Source organism: Vipera ursinii (assembly GCF_947247035.1).
Source record: "Vipera ursinii genome assembly, chromosome: 3".
In the NCBI taxonomy this organism is placed as follows: domain Eukaryota; kingdom Metazoa; phylum Chordata; class Lepidosauria; order Squamata; family Viperidae; genus Vipera; species Vipera ursinii.
Window position 1 is genome coordinate 6468944 of NC_139516.1, and position 21200 is coordinate 6490143.

A 21200-nucleotide genomic window follows, 5' to 3' on the forward strand; every position below is an offset into this window, starting at 1 on the left:
CAAAAATAAATGTGTTTAATCAAGAAATTCATGATTTATTTTGTTGATACATTATACATTTCTCTAATTTATAATTGATGGATGAAATAAATACCTTTTTTTAGTAAAGCAAAATGAGTGACATCAAATCTAATAATATATAAACGAACAATCTGAGGCTGAACTCATGTCAAGGCTGGGCCCAGGATGCCTTCCTGTGCAAACATCTTTTAATAATTGCATTCTTCTGTAGCGTACAGCAGGGTTTTTCAACCTCAGCCACTGGAAGATGTAGGGACTTCCAACTCCCAGAATCCCCCAGCCAGCATTTCCCAGGATTCTGGGAATTGAAGTCCACACTTGTTCAAGTTCCTGAGGTTGGGAAGCTCTGATCCAGATAACAGTGAAGAAAAAAAAAAGAGAGGCTTTTTGCTGAAATTTACCCCAAATGCCTTCGGAGGTTGCAAAGACAGACGGCAAAAGGGAGTGAAAATGTTGAGGCTTACAAGGCAGGCTGTGGGTTGCACTGAAAGACGAATCTTCCAATTCAATCTTTATTTCCCCCGTGTTATTCCCCTTGCAACGCCTGCAGCCAAAGCCACAAAGGGGTCTTTGTTTCCCCCATCCCCCACCCCAGAACAGGTGTCTTTTCAGCAGGGAGGGACTGGGAAAATGAGATCGCTTTCACCAGTCAGGAAGGGAGGAGTTCATTCCAGGTTGAACTTTCACTTACTTAGATCAATCGATCTTTTTTTTATGAGTGCCAGGGACCAGTCCTCCACCCTTTGATCTTACTCAGAAATTCCACTGCCGCTAATGCCAGACAGTTTTGCTTTCTGAATCTCTTTGAAAGGAGAAGAGGATCTCAGCCAAACGCAAAGAACTTTATAACTGTGAAGCACAGAGTTAGGAGTTGGAGGGCACCTTAAGATCAGCTAGACCAGTGCTTTTCCAAGTGTGATCTGGGCTCTGTGGGGGTCTGCAAAATCAAATAAATATTTTTAAATTTCTGTTTCAATTTCTAATACAGTAAGTATCAATTTTGGATATATTTTTTAGTTTTGTTCTTTTTATTTTTCTGGTTTGATTTGTCTTTAATTTTGGGGTTTTTTTGTTTTTTTTAATTGACAAATTACTGTTTTATTGGTAATTGCTCACTTAATTACTTATCAATTTATATAGCTGTCCATCTCACGTACAGCACGTGTGTCTGGGTGACAAACTAAGTTTTAAAAGAACAGCATAACAAATAATCTGAAAAATAAATCACAACCACCCCAGAGCACGAATTGCAATAAAACCATAACACAATTTAGGGAAGAGTGCAATTCATCGCCCTCAGAATATAACTATAAACCGTATATTATTTTATAATTATTGAGACATTTCCTGACAGTGAGAACAATTAATCAGCGGAATGCTTTGCCTCTGGAAGTTGCGTTGCGCCCTCACTGGAACCTTTTAAAAAAAGAGATTGGACATTCCTTTTGTCTGAAATGGTGCTTCTGCTTGAGCAGTGGGTTGGACTAGAAGACCTCCAAGGTCCCTTCTAACTATTATTCTGTATTATTCTGTATATAAGCCCACTTATACATTTCTTGCACACCACACTGGAAAGCCTTGTGCATATTTTTTTTTTAAAAAAAGAAAGCTTTAAAAGACGTCCATTGTAGAAGCCAGAAAGGGCTGGGCTGAAATATATCGTGGAAGTTCGTTTGGCAATAGAAGGCAGAATGGGACTTCCCCTGTTCCTGCCTTCCCTCCCTCTCTTTCTGCCTTTCCAGTTTGCACACCTTGCGCTGGCTCTGCTTACCTGCAGGAGGGAACGCCTCCCGGGGTTTACGAGAAATTCTTCTGCTACATTCCAGGACTGCAGAACCATGCTTGTGTGAACAGGACTTGCAGCCGTGGAGACAGAAAGGAGACAAGCCAACCGCGATCCGTTCCCTCTTTTCTACCCTGTGCTCGCCATGGCCTTCAAGAGAGAGCAAGTGCCTGGAGCCGCATGCTCTCTCTATGCCAGTTTATGGGATTTTCAAGCCCGGACTGAGACGGAGTTGAGTTTCCAAGCAGGGGACCTGTTCCAGCTGATTCAGAAGACCGGGGAATGGTGCTGGGTCAAGCAGGTGGATGCTGTGGGGGGAAGATACGAAGAAGGCTACGTTCCCTACAGCTATCTTGCCAAGAAAGAGACGGTTGAGACGGAGCCGTAAGTATAATTTAAAAAAAGGTAAAGGTTCCCCTGCACATGCGTGCTAGTCGTTTCCGACTCTAGGGGCCGGTGCTCATCTCCGTTTCAAAGCCGAAGAGCCAGCGCTTGTCCGAGGACATCTCCGTGGTCATGTGGCCAGCATGACTAGACGCTAAAGGCGCACGGAACGCTGTTACCTTCCCACCGTAGTGGTCCCTATTTTTCTACTTGCATTTTTATGTGCTTTCGAACTGCTAGGTTGGCAGAAGCTGGGACAAGTAACAATTAGCAGCTTGCAAATCAAAGCGGCAGCTTTGCTGCAAAAAGCCACAATGGGTCCAGTGGCTGAGTTTGAGGAACCCTGGTGGCGCGGTGGTTAAACTGCAGTATTGCCGGCAAACTCTGCCCACTGCCAGCAGTGGGATCCTGAGCAGCTCAAGGTTGACTCAGCCTTCCATTCTTCTGAGGTTGGGAAAATAAGGACCCAGATTGTTGGGTGGGGGGTGGGTGTCAATATGTTGACATAAACTGCCCAGGGAGTGTGGTAAAGCACTGTGCGATGGTATATAACTTTAAGCGATATTGCTATTACTATTGCTATTGCTACTGGGGACTTGATGTAGTTCTGCGTGAGTAAACATTGGCTGCCAGGACAACTTGAGATCCAGATGTGTTTTCAGACTGTTTCAAGTCATACATGGCAGGGAAACGGGGCACCCAGAAGAGGCTGGAGCAGTGTTTGTCAATCTTAGCTACTTTAAGATGGAGGGGACTGGGCAATTCTGGGAGCTGAAGTCCGCACCTCATTGACAGGGAGTGGGGGCATCCAGAGAGGCTGGAGCAGGGTTTATCAATCTTACAACTTGAAGACGTCTGGACTTCAACTCCCAGAACTCCTCAGCCAGTATGGCTGGCTGTGGAATTCTGGGAGTTGAAGTCCAGACAGTTTAAAGCGGCCAAGGTTGAGAAGCACTAGATTATTAGACCGTCAAAATTTCACCCCCTCATCATCGTGAGAATCTCCTTCCAGTTCCTGAGGACGACCAACCTCTTTCCCTGGACATTTTTTTCACGGAAAGACCAAAGTTTCCAATTCAGCTCATTTTTTAAGAAGTATTCCCCAAACACACCAGTTCCCCCCAATTTTCCCTCCCAGTCCCTGCTAGGAAATCCAACCCTTGCTGCCCGTGGCTGCCACACATAGAGATCAGGCTTGCAGATGACTCAAGTTAGCCAGCCAAGCTGCATACAGGTGAAAACTGCAGACAGAGCAATGGGGTCATAGAAACTGAAGAGTGACAGGAATGCAGGGCTCTCCGGTCCATCATCCCCTGCCTGGGCTCAACACCCCCACCCACCCCTTTTTCCGGCTGGGAAAAAAGATTGTTAGAATAGATGGACCTGGGTCTGATACAATGGCTATTTCTTCTTTTTTCCTCTACCGTCCTCGTATAGATGGTTTTTTGGGCAAATCTCCCGTTCCGAAGCGGTGCTACGGCTGATGTCCAAAGAGAATAAATCTGGAGCTTTCCTGGTTCGTATCAGTGAGAAAATTGGAGCAGATTTCGTACTTTCAGGTAAGACTTTGTGCCGCAAAGGAGTACTGGATTCTTGAGTTCTTTTCTGAATCACAGGCGGTCCTCGGCTTACAACTGCTTGTTTAGTGACTGTTCAAAGTTACAACAGCATTGTAAACAGCATTTACAATCATTGCAGCCTCTCCCCTCCCCCCCCCAACTGCCATGGTCACTTGGCAACTGGCATGTATTTATGACGGTTGCAGTCACGTGATCCCCATTTGTGACTTTCCCAGCTGGCTTCGGACGAGCGAAGTCAGCGGGGGGGGGGAATCCAGATTTGCTTAACGGCTGCATGTGAGTCACTTAACAACTGCACCAATTCGCCTAACCACCGTGGCCAAAAAAAGCTTGTAAAAATCAGCATGTGAGTCACTTAATTGTGGTCATAAGTTGAGGACTTCTTGTAGTGTCTCCTGCAGCAGCTGAGAATAGAAACGAGAGCTCCGATTCACCCACTGAAACAACTCTTAAGAAGAGGGAGGAAATCAGGATATGTGTGTGTGTATGTGTGTGTGTGTGTGTGAATATATATACAGTAGATATATATAAATACATATAGATATATGGCTCTCTTTTCTCTTTGGGCCAGAATTTGCAAAACTTTTAAGTGGGGCTGCAGGATGAAAAGAGTCAAGATAATGGCCTCAACCATGTTCTTGAGCCCACTTCTCTTTTTTCAACTGCATTGTACACTAGTACATGTAAAAAGAAGGCGGGGGGGGGCTTTCCATGGCATGGTCAGAGTTTAACTAAGGCAACCTTAGCAACTTTAGGATGCGTGGACTTCAGTTCCCAGAATTCTGTGCGTTGAAATCCTCTCATCTTAAAGTTGCTGAGGTTGAGAAACACAGATCTAAAGAGTTCATTAAAATAGATGCCTTCCTTCCTTCCTTCCTTCCTTCCTTCCTTCCTTCCTTCCTTCCTTCCTTCCATTCAAATTCAAATCAATTCAATTCCTTCCTTCATTCCTCTTTTTACTCTTTCTCTTCTCATTCCTTTCCTCCCTCACTCCCTTTTTATCCTGCTTCTGCTCCTTCCTTCTTTCCTGCCTTCCTTCCTTCCTCCCTCCCTCCCTCCCTCCCTTCCATTCAAATTCAAATTCAAATTCAAATTCAAATTCAAATCAATTCAATTCAATTCCTTCCTTCATTCCTCTTTTTACTTTCTCTTCTCATTCCTTTCCTCCCTCGCTCCCTTTTTATCCTGCTTCTGCTCCTTCCTTCTTTCCTGCCTTCCTTCCTTCCTCCCTCCCTCCCTCCCTCCCTCCCTCCCATTCAAATACAAATTCAAATTCAAATTCAAATCAATTCAACTCCAACTGAGAAAAAATTGGTGACATTTTCTGTAGATATCTCCTACAATCTCCTTGCCAATTTCCCAAAGGTAAACAAAGGCCCAGCATGGCTTTGTGCACACACCCTGTTTTCTTAGGCAATAGGGTTGGAGTGATTTGTCATCCCTTTCCTCTGTAGGAAGATAGCACCTCCCCCCCTGCCTCCCCCCCTCCCCAGGGAAAGAAACATTTGGGGGTATATTAAAAAAGCAGATTATATTTTCCCAAAGGAATAATGGAGAAGATCTTAAAAGGAAGAAACCACCCCCACCCCCCCATGTCTCTCTGCCCCAAACAGAGGCCATGTGTGTAGAAATGCAGATGTGATAATCCTTTCAGAAAGACTGGAGCCAGGAAGCTTGGAGCTGATGGGATTAGAAAGACAAAGATCCCTAGAACCAGCAACCCCACACCCAAAAAAATCCAACACAGGACATAGGCACCAGCCACAGCCCCAGGGAAGCAGGATATGACCTTTAAGACATAGTAGGATTAACCCACCACCTTCAGAATACTAAAAGGGCATACTGAACCTCAGGTCAAAGTTTATGCCACAGGAACAACTCCAAACACAAAAGCCCAAGAAGGTATAAAACACCCACCATTCCCAGCTACATGTGGTCAGCTCTCCCAGAGCCACATGCTGTTGTGGTTCTGCTCTTCAATAAATAAAAATCTTCTTTCTAAAGCTGTCTCCATTTTGTTTATTCCCGGCTTGGACTGGACCCTGAGGAAGATTTTTTTCTTTCAACACCTCCAAGATCATGTTTTGATTTTGCAGCAATGCCTGGAGGATCTCCTCACGATCTCCCATCCAAATATCAGCCTGGCTTAGTCTGAATTACAGTCAATCAAGGGCAGCTAAATGTTGCCATATGCTCAGTTGCTAAACAATCCTCTTTTATTCTGGGATCCCCTTTAACCTCTTAATCCCTGGGACCTTGTTTTATTTCCTCCACCCATTGCAAACATTGTCGCCTTCAAAGCAAGCAACATTCTGCAAATCACCTCATTTGCTGTTCTCCACTATGCAGCGCCCCCCCCCCCAGCAAGCTAGTGTCTTATCCCCTTTTCCTTACGGGAACAGGAAGAGACCAAAAACCTTCAAAGAGAGGGGGTGGTGGTTCCTGAATCCCCTGCCCCAAAATAGCATTCCCTTGCCTTGTTTTAAATTTGCTTTCCTGACTTTGACAGTCCGCGATGGAAACCTGGCCAGGCATTACAGGATCTTGCGGAACGGCGACGGGAGGTTCTACATGAATGGGACAAGGACGTTCCCCGACTTGCTCACCCTGATTACGTGCTATAAGGAAAAGGTTCTTAAGCATGGCTTCAAACTTCTGGCTCCCTGCTATAAGGTGAGAGAGGGCTGGGCACAGGATGCCTTACAGCAGAGGTCCCCAACCTTTTGGGCACCAGGGATCAGATCCACGGAGAGAGGTTTTTCCGTGGATTGGAGGGTGCATGGTTTTGTGTGCTGCCTGCATCCCCTGGATGGGGCTTTGTTTGTTTGTGTGGACCGGTTGCTGGAGTGCTGCGGCCCGGTACTGGTCTATGGACCTGGGGTTGGTGACCCCTACCTTACAGCATGGGTGGACAACCTTGGCAACTTTAAGACTCATGGACTTCAATTCTCAGAATTCCCCACAAGTCTGGGAGTTGAAGTCCACAAGTCCTAACGTTGCCCAAGTTGGACACCGCTGACCTACAGCTTCCGATCTTCAACTGGGGACCAGGAGGGACTGGTTTTCAAGTGTCCAGTGGCACAGTCAGTTGTACATGGGACGCACTGGTTGCGTGGATGTGTGGTGTGCAGTCAATTGCATGCATCTATTACACATTATCGGCATTGTTTATATGTCTGTAGGCCGGTGCTTCTCAATTTTAGCAACTTTTAAGGTGAGATGGGTGGTGCTACAGATGGTCCTTGACTTTCGACCATTTGTTTAGTGACCGTTCAAAGTTACCTCAGCACTGAAAAAAGTGACTTTGTGGCTGGTCCTCGCATTTACAATACCACAGGACACGTGATCAAAATTCAGGTTCTTGGGAACTGGCATGTATTTACAGGAAAATAAAAAAATATAGTCGGATCGTGTGTGTAATTTCTAGTATTCTTTGTCTGATTCCTTCAGGATGAGGTGAGTGAAATATTTGGAAGACACTTTTTCCCTCAATCTGCCGCCCTCCAACCAGCCTTTGAATTGAGCTGACGGATATCTCCACCAGGTGGCGCTCTGCTAATCTTAGCACAGTGTTTATCTTGGCCACTTTAAAAATGTCTGGATTTCAGTTCCCAGAATTCTTCAGCCTGCCATGCTGGCTGTGGAATTCTGGGAGTCGAAGTCCACACATCTTAAAAAGTTGCCAAGTTTGGAAAAAGCTGTCTTAGCAACTGCATCTCCTCTGATGGAGGTAGCAATTGATCAGAGATGTAAGAGGAAATAGGATCTCTGTTAGCTACCGTTGGATGATTTATGAATTTAAGGAGCCTAAGCACATCCTTAAAGCAGGCTGACAAGAAAATGTTTCTGTGGTTTGTTATTCCCCAAGGCAGGATACAGTTATGAAAATAATCTGGCAGTCAAAGTCCAGTTTCAAAAAAAAAGTTTTCCATTTGATGTTGAACAGTTTCAGCATTCAGCATCCTTAATAGCAGTAACTGTGAGAGGGATCTTGGAGTCTTAAAGCAACTTTAAGACCTGTGGACTTCAACTCCCAGAATTCCCCCGCCAGCATGGCCTTAAAGTTGCCAAGGTTGGGGACCCCTGACTAAGTGGACAATTCTGGGAGTTGAAGTCCACAGGTCTTAAAGTTGCCAAGGTTTGGGACCCCTGTCTTAGTGGACAATCAATTAAATATGAGCCAAGAGCGTGCAGCGGCAGCCAAAAAAACCAATGCAATCCTAAGTTGCATTAACAGAGGGATTCAATCAAGGTCACGTGAGATACTAATACCACTCTATAAAGCCTTAGTAAGGCCACACCTAGAATACTGCAACCAGTTTTGGTCACAGCACTGTAAAAAAGGTGTTGAGACTCTAGAAAAAGTGCAGAGAAGAACAACAAAGATGATTAGGGGTCTGGAGGCTAAAACATATGAAGAACGGTTGCAGGACCTGGGAATGGCTAGTCTAATGACGAGAAGGACCAGGGGAGATATAATAGCAGGGTTCCACTATTTGAGGGGGTCTCACAGAGAGGAGGGGGTCAACTTATTTTCCAAAACACCTGAAGGCCAGACAAGGAATAACTAATGGAAACTGATCAAGGAGAGACTCAACCTAGAAATAAGGAGAAATTTTCTGAGAGAGAGAACAATCAACAATCAATGGAACAGATTGCCTTCAGAAGTTGTGGGAGCTTCATCACTGGAGGCTTTCAAGAAAAGACTGGTCTGTCACTTGTCAGAAATGGTGTAGGGCAGGGGTAGGCAACCTTGGCTCTTTTATGACTTGTGGACTTCAACTCCCAGAATTCCTGAGCCAACATGGCTCAGCTTGGAAACCTCTCCCTTTTCCCTCAGCGTGGCTGGCTCAGGAATTCTGGGAGTTGAAGTCCATGAGTCATAAAGCGGCCTAGGCCTAGGCCAGGGGTAGGCAACCTCGGCCCTTTTATGACTTGTGGACTTCAACTCCCAGAATTCCTGAGCCAACATGGCTCAGCTTGGAAACCTCTCCCTTTTCCCTCAGCGTGGCTGGCTCAGGAATTCTGGGAGTTGAAGTCCACGAGTCATAAAGCGGCCTAGGCCTAGGCCAGGGGTAGGCAAGCTTGGCCCTTTTATGACTTGTGGACTTCAACTCCCAGAATTCCTGAGCCAACATGGCTCAGCTTGGAAACTCTCCCTTTCCCCTCAGCATGGCTGGCTCAGGAATTCTGGGAGTTGAAGTCCACGTGTCATAAAAGAGCCAAGCTTGCCTACCCCTGGTGTAGGGTCTCCTGCTTGGGTGGGGGGTTGGACTAAATGACCTACAAGGCCCCTTCCAACTCTGTTATTCTAGTCTATTCCTAAACCTACAGGTTTGTAGCTGTTTTTGCTTTTTTTGCAAAACAAGCAGGGCAAGAGATTCACGCAGTCCCCGACTTAACGACCGCAATTGATCCCAAAATTTCTGTTGCTAAGAGAGAGACCCTCGTTAAGTGAGTTTTGTTTGACTTTACAACCTGTCTTGCCACTGTTCTTAAGTGAATCACTGCAGTTGTTAAGCTAGTAACACTGTCGTAAAGCGAATCTAGCTTCCCTATTGACTTTGCTGGTCAGAAGGTCGCAAAAAGGGATCACGTGACCCCGGGACGCTGCGACCATCATAAATACGAGCCAGTTTCTAATATCTGAATTTTTGATCCTGTGACTATGGCGATGCTGCAACGGTCATTAATGTGAAAAATGGTCCTAAGTCATATTTTTTCAGTGCCATTGTACCTTCGGATGGTCAGTAAATGAACGGTCGTAAGCCGAGGACTTCCTGTAATTGGGAGAACAAAAGTTGCAACTGGTCCGCACAATAAGTCTTGGAGATAGTTAAGCCCATTTTGACTTTCTTTTGACCAAGCCACAGCCAAAGACCATGCCCCACTGGGACAATTGGGAGAGGCCCAAAGACGAATTCCGGCTCATCCGGAAGTTGGACGCTGGCTACTTTGGAGAAGTCTACGAGGGACTTTGGAAAGAGAAAGTGAAAGTTGCAGTGAAGGTGTTACACAGAGGTAAAGTTGAGCGGTAGAAACGAAAGCGTCATATGACGAGATCCCTCTGCTGGGGCTTTCCATGCAAATGAAGCCCCACCCCGTTTTTAGACAGGTAGTCCTCGATTTACAACCACTCACTTAGCAAACATTTGAAGTTACAACAGACCTAAGTTGTGGTTGTAAGTTGAGGATTACCTGTATGCCCAGAAAGTGACCAGAATGGAATGTTTTACCATAGCTTTTGCTCCCATCCCAGCTGATCTGACGTGCCAGGACACCTTCAAGAACGAGATTGAGGCCCTGAGGCTGTTGAAACACAAAAACATTCTCTCCCTCTACGCCATCTGCTCTGGCGGGGATCCAGTCTACATCATCACCGAAATCATGAGCAAAGGGAACCTGCTCACCTTCCTCAGAGGTAAGACGATCTTCGCCTTTTTCCTGGTCTCACCCCCTTCATCCAGAGGTATCCATAACAAAGCCAGAGTAGATCCGTAGCAAAGCAAGACTAGGCTAGACTAGATTAGGCTAGGCTAGGCTAGGCTAGGCCAGGCTGGAATAGAATAGAATAGAATAGAATAGAATAGAATAGAATAGAATAGAATAGAATAGAATAGAATAGAATAGAATAGAATAGAATAGAATAGAATAGAATAGAATAGAATAGAATAGAATAGAATAGAATAGGGCAGGGCAGGGCAGGGCAGGATAGGATAGGATAGGATAGGATAGGATAGGATAGGATAGGATAGAATGCAGAATGGAATAGAATAGAATAGAATAGAATAGAATAGAATAGAATAGAATGGAATGGAATGGAATGGAATGGAATGGAATGGAATGGAATGGAGCTGGAAGGGACTTTGGAGGTCTTCTAGTCCAGCCCCCTGCTCAAGCAGAAGAACCTATACCGTCTCAGACAGGTGATTGTCTAGTTTCTTCTTAAAAAAAACTCCAGGGATGGAGTGCCCACAATTTCTGGTGGCAAGCTGTTCCACTGGTAGATTCTCCTCACTGTTAGGAAGTTTCTCCTTAATTCCACGTTGCTTCTCTCTCTGGTCAGTTTCCAACCATAGTTTCTTGTAAGGGGCTTGCCTCCAGAAGCTGTGGGTGCCCTATCATTGGAGGCTTTCAAGAAGAGACTGGACAGCCATTTGTCTGAAATGGTATAGGCTCCATTATGGTCACAAGTCGAGGACTACCTATATTTCCTTTGGTTTGTGCTGATTCTTCCAGGGTTCAATTTACCCCGGGTGCCTTCTAGTTCTAGTATTTGTTTGTTTGGGGGGGGGGGAATGTAGCTTCTCCTGATCCACTCAAAATGCATAATTTTGTTCAGCTTCATTATGAAATCTGCCGTTTCATGTTTTTGTGTGCTGCAGGCTTGGGTTTTTTTCTCCCCCATTCCTCATGTGTGATTTGCAATCATGTACCCCAAAGGGAAAGTACTTGGGGGGGGCAGTGACCCTATTTTGATATTGGATAGCCCGTTGTGATGCTGTCCCCCTCCCAAAAGGGGTCAGAAAAGCAGGGGGTTGGACTAGAAGACCTCCAAGTTCCCTTCCAACTCAATGATGATGATGATGATGATGGTAGAAAAAAAACCTACGCAATTGCACTTAAAAAAGGGTCAAGCCCTCCACGCCATGGTGGCAGTCATCATCTTGACTCTTTTGATTGCAGATTGTTCTGCTGTGCCACAATTGTTACTGTTTTCATGTCGCCTGTTCGCAAAATGATGTTACAGTCAGTTGCATCGTCCTTGGTGACGAAAAGGCAATTTCTCTAGTCTTTTGTCATCTTTCCAAGGCATTTCTTGCGAAGGTTGTTGAGAGCGTGGTGGCGCATCAGCTCCCTTTGTTCCTGGAGGAAGCTGATTATCTGGACCCGTACCAATCGGGTTTCAGGCCCGGGCACAGCACGGAGACGGCATTGGTCGCTCTGGTGAATGATCTCTGGAGGGCTTGGGACGGGTTGTTCCTCTGTCCTAGTCCTATTAGACCTCTCAGCGACTTTTGATACCATCCACCATGGTATCTTGCTGCGGCGTCTCAGGGGATTGGGAGGTTCTCCTCCTACCTCCTGGGATGTTCACAGTCGGTGTTGGCAGGGGAACAGAGGTCAACCTCGAGGCCTCTCGTTTGTGGAGTTCCTCAGGGGTCGGTCCTCTCACCTCTCCTGTTCAACATCTACATAAAGCCTCTGGGTGAGATCATTCGTGGTTTTGGAGTTGGTTATCATCAGTATGCTGATGATACCCAGCTTTTTATTTTGAACCCAAACCACCCCAGTGATGCCCTCGACGTGATGTCCCATTGCCTGGAGGCGGTCCGGGTCTGGATGGGGAGGAACAGGCTTCGGCTCAACCCTGACAAGACTGAGTGGCTGTGCGTGCCGGCATCTTGGGAAATTCAGATCATTCCATCTCTTACTATGGGGGGTGAGTTATTACCCTCCGTAGATGGGGCTCGCAACTTGGGAGTCCTCCTAGACTCACAGCTCTCTTTAGAAGATCACATAGTAGCTGTGACTAGGGGGGCCTTCGCCCAGGTTCGCCTGGTGCGCCAGTTGCGGCCCTATCTAGACCGGGATGCCCTACGTACGGTCACTCATGCGCTCGTGACCTCTCGTTTACAACTTCAACTGAGACCAGGATTTTAGTCACTAAGCAATCTGGTCGTTAAGCGAGCCATCAAGTAACCAGACCTGATTTCACAACCATTCTTACTGCGGTCATTAAGCAAATCACCACAGTCATTAAACAATTTTTTTTGGTTGTTAAGGGAATCCAGCCTTAACTTTGCTAAGTCAGAAGCCAGCTGGGAAGGTCACTAATCGTGATCATGTGAGCAGAAAATGCTGTGACCATCATAAATGCAAGATGGTTGCCAAGTGCCCAAGTAGCAAGACCGTGACTGCAGGGACGTAAGAGTGAGGACCAGTTGTAAGCCACTTGTTTTCATCGCTGTCGTAACGCCAAACCATTGCTCAACGAATGGATGTAAGTCGAGGACTACCTGAAAAAAGACACCAGGCTTCAGTTGTGTGGCATGAAGTCATCTTGACTTTCCTAAAACAACCACACAGACACACATAAGTGCAGATAGTCCTCCTTTTTAAATTAAAATAATATTTTAAAAATTACATTAGGTTCAGTCTAGTCATAGAAAGCAAGAGGCTATCAGTTCAAGCCCCGCCACAGCTATGAAATTCAGCTGGGTGACTTTGAGCCAATCACCAGGAGAGGGAGAGTTCTAGTCCCGTCTTAGGCATGAAAGACAGTTGGGTGACTTTGGGCCAATCACCAGGAGAGGGAGAGTTCTAGTCCCACCTTAGGCATAAAAGCTAGCTGGGCAACTTTGGGCCAATCACCAGGAGACAGTGAGTTCTAGTCCCGCCTTAGGCATGAAAGACAGTTGGGTGACTTTGGGCCAATCACCAGGAGAGGGAGAGTTCTAGTCCCACCTTAGGCATAAAAGCTAGCTGGGCAACTTTGGGCCAATCACCAGGAGACAGTGAGTTCTAGTCCCGCCTTAGGCATGAAAGACAGTTGGGTAACTTTGGGCCAATCACCAGGAGACAGTGAGTTCTAGTCCTGACTTAGGCATAAAAGCTAGCTGGGTGACTTTGGGCCAATCACTAGGAGACAGTGAGTTCTAGTCCCACCTTAGTTATGAAAGCCAGCTGGGTGATTTCGGGCCAGGGACTCTTTCTGCCCAACCCACCTCACAGGGTCGTTGTTGTGGGGAGAATAGGTGGAGCGAGGTATGTTGGATATGTTCACCACCTTGAGTTGTTTCTAATGCCCAATGCTTTCTATTCAGACAGGAAGTGTCCAGCATCAGATCAGCTGAATTTAAAATTCAGGCTAGAAACATCTGGCCCACTACTGGGTGGTCCCTGTAGGGGGAAACCACCTTTTGATGCTTGTGGGTATCGGGTTATCTTTTTCTGATCTCCATGTGCAAGATGAGGTCGCTTGCTATCTCCATCCAAAAAGGCAGTGAAACTTTTTTGGGGAAAAAAACTCATGGTCCAGGATGTTCTCATGAGGCTGTCGCTGTCCGTTTCTTCCAGGTCTAGAGGGGCAACACTTGGAGATGGTGGAGCTAGTCAGCTTGGCCTCCCAGGTGGCCGAAGGGATGAGTTACCTGGAATCGCAGAATTTCATCCATCGGGATTTGGCTGCCAGGAACGTCCTGGTGGGAGAAAGCAACATCTGCAAAGTGGGAGATTTTGGCATGGCCAGGCTGATTGAGGTACTTTTCAATCCTTCTGGGACTCAAAAGCATGCAGAAAAATAGGATTTAATCCAGAAAGGCCAAATTGCAGGGTGAATATGTCCAGTTAAACTTTATTTCAGTTTAAGACGGGTAATCGAGGATTACCGGACAGGTAATCTATTTACGAACACTCAATAATTGGTCAGTTACAATGAACTTCCCCACCTCAAAAGGTACTTATGACTCGGTTCTGAAATTCCAATGACTGCCCCACACTCTAGTGGTCAGTGCTCAGAAACTGTCCCCCATTTATGACTATTTGCAGCACACTGCGGTCACATGGCCACAATTTACAATGTTTTTGCTGAAAACTGACATTTACTTCCGGTTTTTGACAAAAATCTACCAGAGCAAACCAGAGGAAATAATGGATACACTTAATGACCATAGATTCACTTAATGACCATGGCGATTTGCTTAACAACCTCACAGAAAAGGTTGTAATCTTGGGTCAGTCATGTGTTGACCCGCTTTACAGTCATGATGACTTTACAAGAGTAATGGGTAAGCTCCTTTCAGGTCATAAATCGAGAACACAATAATTAACAAGTTGTTTAAAAATAAAAGAGGAAGGCCAGCGTAAAACACAAGCTAAAACAATAATGTGCAATAATATTGTCATTCTTGTTGCCACTGTAAGCTAGGTCTCTAGTACCAAAAAAACCAAGAATATTATTGGTCTAATACTAAGGCATGACACTAAAAAAGAAATAGAAGTAGAATAAGGATAGATGAGAGAGAGAGAGAGAGAGAGAGAGAGAGAGAGAGAGAGAGAGAGAGAGAGAGAGAGAGAGAGAGAGAAATGGTAGATAGATGATAGATAAATAGATGATAGATAGACAGAGATAAAATTCAGATCTCTCTATGTCTATGCAGTATATACTTATTTAGCATTGCTCTATAGATTTATATATAGAAAGATTTGGATCTGTCAATATATACATATTATTGCTGAAAAGATAGGGATGGAGATTGGTCAGATTTTTTTATAACTTTTAATGATGTTTAAAAGTACAACAGTAAAAAACTAATGCAAACTAAGAATAATATGAAAAATAAAAAGGAATATAATATGCCCCTGACATTACAGGCGATCCTCGACTTACAACAGTTGAGCCCAACATTTCTGTTGCTAAGCAAAACATTTCCTAAGTGAATTCTGGACCTTTTTTGCTCCAGTTGTTAAGTGACTCACTGCAATTGTTAAGTTAGTAGCACGGTTGTTAAGTCAGTCTGGCTTCCCCATTGATTTTGCTTGTCAGAAGGTCACAAAAGGGGCTCACACGAACTCGGGACATTGCAACCGTCATAAATATGAACCAGTTGCCCAGCAGCCAAGTTTTCATCCCGTGACCCTGGGGAGGTTGCAACGGTTATAAGTGTGAAAAACGGTCCTAAGTCACTTTTTGCAGCGCCCTTGCAATTTTGAACAGTCACTAAACAAATTGTTGCCAGTCGAGGACTACCTATAGTGTACAGAAGGGGCAGGGTGTGGATCACGACCCCACACTGGCTCTCCTGACTGGACCTTGTCTGTACAGACCCCTTTTTCGGATCAAGAAATGTCGAGTTTTCCAAAGACTCCGTACAAAGTGGATCACCCTGTGCTTTTGTCTTGCAGGAAGATATTTACCTCTCTTACTCACACAATGTGCCTTACAAATGGACCGCACCGGAAGCCCTTTCCTGCGGATGCTACTCCATCAAATCTGACGTGTGGTCCTTCGGCATCCTCCTTTATGAAGTCATGACTCGGGGGCAGAACCCCTATCCAGGTATGGGAACAAGGGTACTGAGTTTGGTTGGGGATGCTCAGGACCAGCCTTTTCCCTTCTGGATCCCTTTCTGAGAGTTATTATGTTAGGATATTGAATTTAGCTGCTGGAAAGGTAAGATGTACTATAGGCTGGGACACACAATTTTACCAAAGATGCTTTTTTTTTTCCTCAGGAGGCAACTGGACTTTCTTGTTTCCAGGGTGTGTTTTTTTTCCCTTCCACTCCGTACCATCCAGTCAGAGCTGAAGAAGCTTCTTGGATGAGAAGCGAAATGTCTTCAAAGGAAAAGAAAAAAGAAAGTCCGGTTGCCTCCTGAGGGGGAAAAAAAAAAGCAGCTTTGGGACAACCATCCCTGGATGACTGAGAATCTCCATAGACATTCAACACACAGTTGTAGTAGTTAGAGCAGGGGTGGGGAACCATGGCCCTTTTATGACTTGTGGACTTCAACTCCCAGAATTCCTGAGCCAGCCATTGGACTTCTGGGAGCTGAAGTCCACAAGTCATCAAAGGGCCATAGTTCACCACCCCTAAGTTAGAGAGTGCTGACTCAGAGGCGTGATGTAATTTACGTTATGATTGGTTGCTGTGGGTATAAAGGGGGAGTTTCCTTTTTTCCCGCCTTTTTTCTTCTGTGTTTACTGGGTGCTGTTTAATTTACCTCATGATGTTTCTGCGTTCCTGACTATCTTGGTTTTTTCTTTCTGGATGATGACAAAGACTGCTAAAGTTTGAATGTTGAATATATTTATACTGTATATAAAAGACCACAAGTTGGTGTTATTGTCTCGGACTTCATCTGGACAGCGGCTACGCAGTTCTTTGACATATTATTATGGTTCCTTGCAACTCTAGAGATCTAACGACACCCCCAGAGCGGATCCAAAAAGTATAAATCCTTCTATTCCCCACCATTCAGTCAGAAATAAAGAAGCTTCTTGGATGAGAAGCAAAATGTTTTCAAGGGGGGAAAAAATGAAAAGTCTTTTGGAAAAGCACCTTTGAGACAACCATGGCCTGGTTGATTGAGAATATCCATAGATATACCATATTAGTATGTGTTCCTTCAATACATCTTTACTACAGATAATACTCAACTTATAACAGATCATTTAGTGACCATTCGAAGTTACAATGGCACTGAAAAAGTGACATGCCAGTTTCTCATATTTATGACCATTGCAGCATCCCTGTGGTCAAAATGATCAAAATTTGGATGCTTGGCAACTGGCATGAATTTGTGACAGTTGCAGTATCCTGGGGTCATGTGATCACCTTTAGTGACCTTCTGACAAGCAAACTCAATGGGGAAGCCAGTTTCACTTAACAACCGTGTTCCTAATTTAACAACTGCAGTGATTCACTTAAAACAGCTGTGAGAAGAAAGATCGTAAAATGGGGCAAAGCTCACTTAATAAATATCTCACTTAACAACAGAAATTTTGGGCTCAATTGTAGTCATAAGTCGAGGACTGCCTGTACTGCAATCCATGTATTTCACGCCCTACTACACAAAACACATAATGCTGCATTTTCCATTCTTTCCACAGGCATGAGTAACTGCGAGGTCTCCACCCAGGTTCAAAATGGTTTCCAGATGCACCGCCCGGCCAGGTGCCCCGCTGTCATGTACTCCATCATGTGCAAATGCTGGAACCTGGATCCCAATCAAAGGCCGGACTTCCAGAACATCAGAGAACTCCTCCAGAATTTCACCAGATACGAGAACTTTGAAGCCTTCTCTTAAACTTCCCTTTCAATGATTGGGGAGAAGTTGTTCCCCGATACACAGTCACCTGCCTATAAGGGAGAGAGGAACAGATCAAGGTGATTGACAAATTATTGCACAATCAGCCCTGCTGGGAAGGAAAGGATGTAGATTTAACCAAAAAGGCAAAATAAGGACTTTGAACCTGCGAACTAAGGAGAAATTTCCTAAAGGTGAGAGTAATCAACCAATGGAAAAAAATGCCTTCAGAAGTTGTGGGAGCTTCATCACTGGAGGCTTTCAAGAAAAAAATGGACTGTCACTTGTCAGAAATGGTATAGGCTATAGGGTCTCCTGCTCAAACGGGAGTTTGGTCTAGAAAACCGCCAAGATCCTTCCAATTCTGTTATTCTATGTTCTATGAATGATCCAGTGGGCCATGAGTAGCCTTCCTTGTCTTTTGTTGCACTTTGCAACACACCATTTAATTAGCACCCACAACACTCCAGAAATCTTCTTGTGGGTGGAGAAGCCCTTAAGTACAAGGCAAAAATCTGGCTCCAATGTTTGCAGTATGGACCAGACTGGAAAACCCTAAGCAGAAGACTGGGCTGTTCCCTAAATGGATCTATATATTTCCTGAACTACCTGTTGGTGCCTTTGGGTTCTGCAAAATTCAATCTTGAATGTTTCTCATTTGCTTCAGAGACAGGAGAAGATCCCAAACTGGGTTTGTCCATCCAATATGCATGACGCTAAAACTGGTGGTTCAGCCAGTTGTGGGAATCCAACCATTATCTTAACACGTTGTGTGAATGGAGCACATTTGAGAGTTAATTCATTTTGGCAGAGCTTTGGATAAGAAATATTGCTTATTCATCTGGGTTGAAGGTTAAGAATATAGTGTGAATCTGACTGGGGAAGAGTGTCTGGGATCTTTCAGGAATTTTAAGCCATTCAGGATTCTGCTCCTATCTTCCTGTTGGTTGAAAAGCTATATGTAAAGATACAGATACTCCTTGACTTACAATTCATTTAGTGACTATTTGAAGTTATAACGTCACTGAAAAAAAATGACTTATGACCGCTTTTCTCTAAGATGGATGGACTTCAACTCCCATGTTTGCTGGGGAATTCTGGGAGTTGAAGTCCAGACAACTAAAGTTACCAAGATTTTGAAGCAGTTTTAGAAGCTTGTAATAAAATCAAATGCAGTTGAAATTCCATCTGACTTCAAGATTTATGGTTACAAGTATGACCATCGGTATGATGTCACCCCTTGTAAGACCCAGTAACATAGAAATTGGGAAAGAATCCTCAGTGTCAGCTTCTCTTTAAGTTTTCATTGCAGGTCTGTCATAGTGCATTCCTATGACTCAGCTTGGGCATCGTTGTGCCTGATTCAATTCCCTTTGCAACTTAATTACATCAGCAGCAACTTTCAGCCACCAAGTGCAGCAAAGGGCACTTAATGGGTACAATTGGCAGCCGGGCACTCTCAGTTTTGCCAAATAGATCTGGATGACACGGTGCCAGCTGAGCAGATGGTTGGAAGTGTGTCCAAGCTCTCTTCTTCCCTGTAGGTAAATATAAAACTATGATTCTCTTCCAGACAGACACTGCCTAGAGATGTTTGCCCTGAGAACGGGATCCAGTTGTCTTTTACAAACCCCTAATAATGGCTGCTTTTTGGAGAGCAAATATTGCTGAATTATGGAGTACCGTGGAGAAGTCAGATGTCTAACAGGTGGCAGAATCCACCCCCAAATCCATTTGTCTCTGGGCTGAGGACTCAGCATTTTTTTGTTCTGCTCGAAGCTACGGCTTTAAATAGGCAAAGAAACTCAAGCTCCTTTGGTCTTCCCGTTAGGCAAAAATATCTCTACAGTATATGTAGCCAGCAAGTTCTTCCCATTTGGATTAAGGCATATTATGCCCAGTGGAGAATAAGAGGAAGACAGACAGACAGACAGGATAAAAAGAAAAATGATATACAGGAAGACAGAGGAAGGAGGGAAGGGAAGGGAAGGGAAGGGAAGGGAAGGGAAGGGAAGGGAAGGGAGGAAGGAAGGAAGGAAGGAAGGAAGGAAGGGAGATAAGAGAAATAAAATTACAGAGAGAAAGAAAAGAAAGAAAAAGAAAAGAAAATGAAATATATAAAAATGAGACAGAGACAAAGGAAAGAAAAGAGAAAGAAAAAGAAGAGAAATAAAATGACAAAGAAAAAGAAAAGGAAAGGAAAGAATGAGAGATATAAAAATGAGACAGAGACAAAGGAAAAAAAGAGAAAGAAAGAAAGAAGGAAAGGAGATAAGGTAGAAATAAAATGAAAAAGAGAAAGAGAAAGAACAAATGATAGAAAAATGAAAGAAAGAAAAAGAAAGATAAGATAGAAATAAAATGAAAGAAACAGAAAGAAGAGAAAGAAAAAGAACAAGTGATAGAAAAATGAAAGAAAGAAAGGAAAGAAAAAGAGAGAGAGATAAGATAGAAATAAAATGAAAGAAAAAGAAAAGGAGTGAAAGAACAAATGATAAAAATGATATAAAAATGAAAGGAAAAAGGAAAAAGAAAGAAAGAAAGAAAGAAAAAGAAAAAAACCACCTTACACCAGAAACATCCAGAAAATGGCTTAATTCACTAGCCAGGATTAGCCTCCTGGGAATTCTGCCTTGAAAAACTCAAGAGAGTGACTGAATCCAGCCAAGGTTGATGAGATGGAGGTTGTCTTTATCCGCCAGAGGGTGGTAAAACCTTGGCAGATAAAATTCCGAATTTTTCCTGCTCTTCAGATTGCTTTTCCAAAAACCATTCTAGAGCACAAGACTGGCTGGTCTGCCTGTGGTTTTGCCTCTCCCTGCCTTTGTAAGAAGCTTCCCCCGAAGCAATTTTGGCCAGTGGGTTGCTTTGGATGGTTAACCTGAATAGATAACTTGCTCAGCAGGTTTCAGGTTTCAATGGGTGTGGTGTATTTTCAAGGAAAGAGATCCCTGGTAAGCTTCCTTGGAGAAAAGGAGCAATGAAATATGTCTGAATGACAGAAAGGAGATGGTAAATAACTTTGGTACTCCTGAAGGAAAAGCAGCTTCTAAATCTAAATAGCAATTACTCATTAGATTTGGGGATTGGGGAATATTTATGCTAGGCTATTTCCCACTAGAATACAGACAGCCCTCGACATACGTCAATCCACGACCAGTTAGGTCACCTTTTCAGAGAGAGTTCCTCACCTAAACAGAGAAATGACCACAGGTGGGCAAAAAGGTGGGAGTGGGAGAAACTTCCAATTCCCTGCTAGTTCCATAGTGAGTTTGCTTATGGGAAGTTGGCAGGGCACATTAGAAATCTTCCTTCCTTCCTTCCTTCCTTCCTTCCTTCCTTCCTTCCTTCCTTCCTTCCTTCCTTCCTTCCTTCCTTCCTTCCTTCCTTCCTTCCTTCCTCTCACCTGTCTGCTGTCAGGTGGGGGAGGGAGCAAGGGAGTTCTTGCAGTATATATATAAAAATATTTTTTTTCCTGCCTGTTGTGCTATGCCAACCACTGATTCACTCCTTTATGAATCACTGTATTATGTGAACCCAGAAAACAAATTTAGCAGCCTTTGGCAACCATTTCAGGAAAACATGAGAATTTCAGAGTGCAATTCACTGCAGTTTCTGTCT

The 21200-nt window shown here is 44.3% G+C and overlaps 1 protein-coding gene across 1 annotated transcript; it reads left to right on the plus strand.

Annotated features, from left to right (window-relative positions):
* Window positions 1–1870: 1870 nt before the first annotated feature.
* Window positions 1871–19540, plus strand: PTK6 (protein tyrosine kinase 6). Its single transcript, XM_083357719.1, has 8 exons — window positions 1871–2188; window positions 3626–3747; window positions 6278–6441; window positions 9636–9789; window positions 10028–10189; window positions 13849–14030; window positions 15676–15829; window positions 17383–19540. The coding sequence occupies exons 1-8, from the start codon at window positions 1950–1952 to the stop codon at window positions 17577–17579; spliced, it is 1374 nt and encodes a 457-aa protein (XP_083213845.1). The 5' UTR covers window positions 1871–1949; the 3' UTR covers window positions 17580–19540.
* Window positions 19541–21200: the final 1660 nt, after the last annotated feature.

Coding starts and splice junctions, on each gene's coding strand:
- PTK6 (XM_083357719.1), top strand. CDS start 1,950: ATGGCCTTCAAGAGAGAGCAAGTGCCTGGAGCCGCATGCTCTCTCTAT. Junction 10,190..13,848: donor CCTGCTCACCTTCCTCAGAG/GTAAGACGATCT, acceptor CGTTTCTTCCAG/GTCTAGAGGGGCAACACTTG. Junction 15,830..17,382: donor GGGGCAGAACCCCTATCCAG/GTATGGGAACAA, acceptor TTCTTTCCACAG/GCATGAGTAACTGCGAGGTC.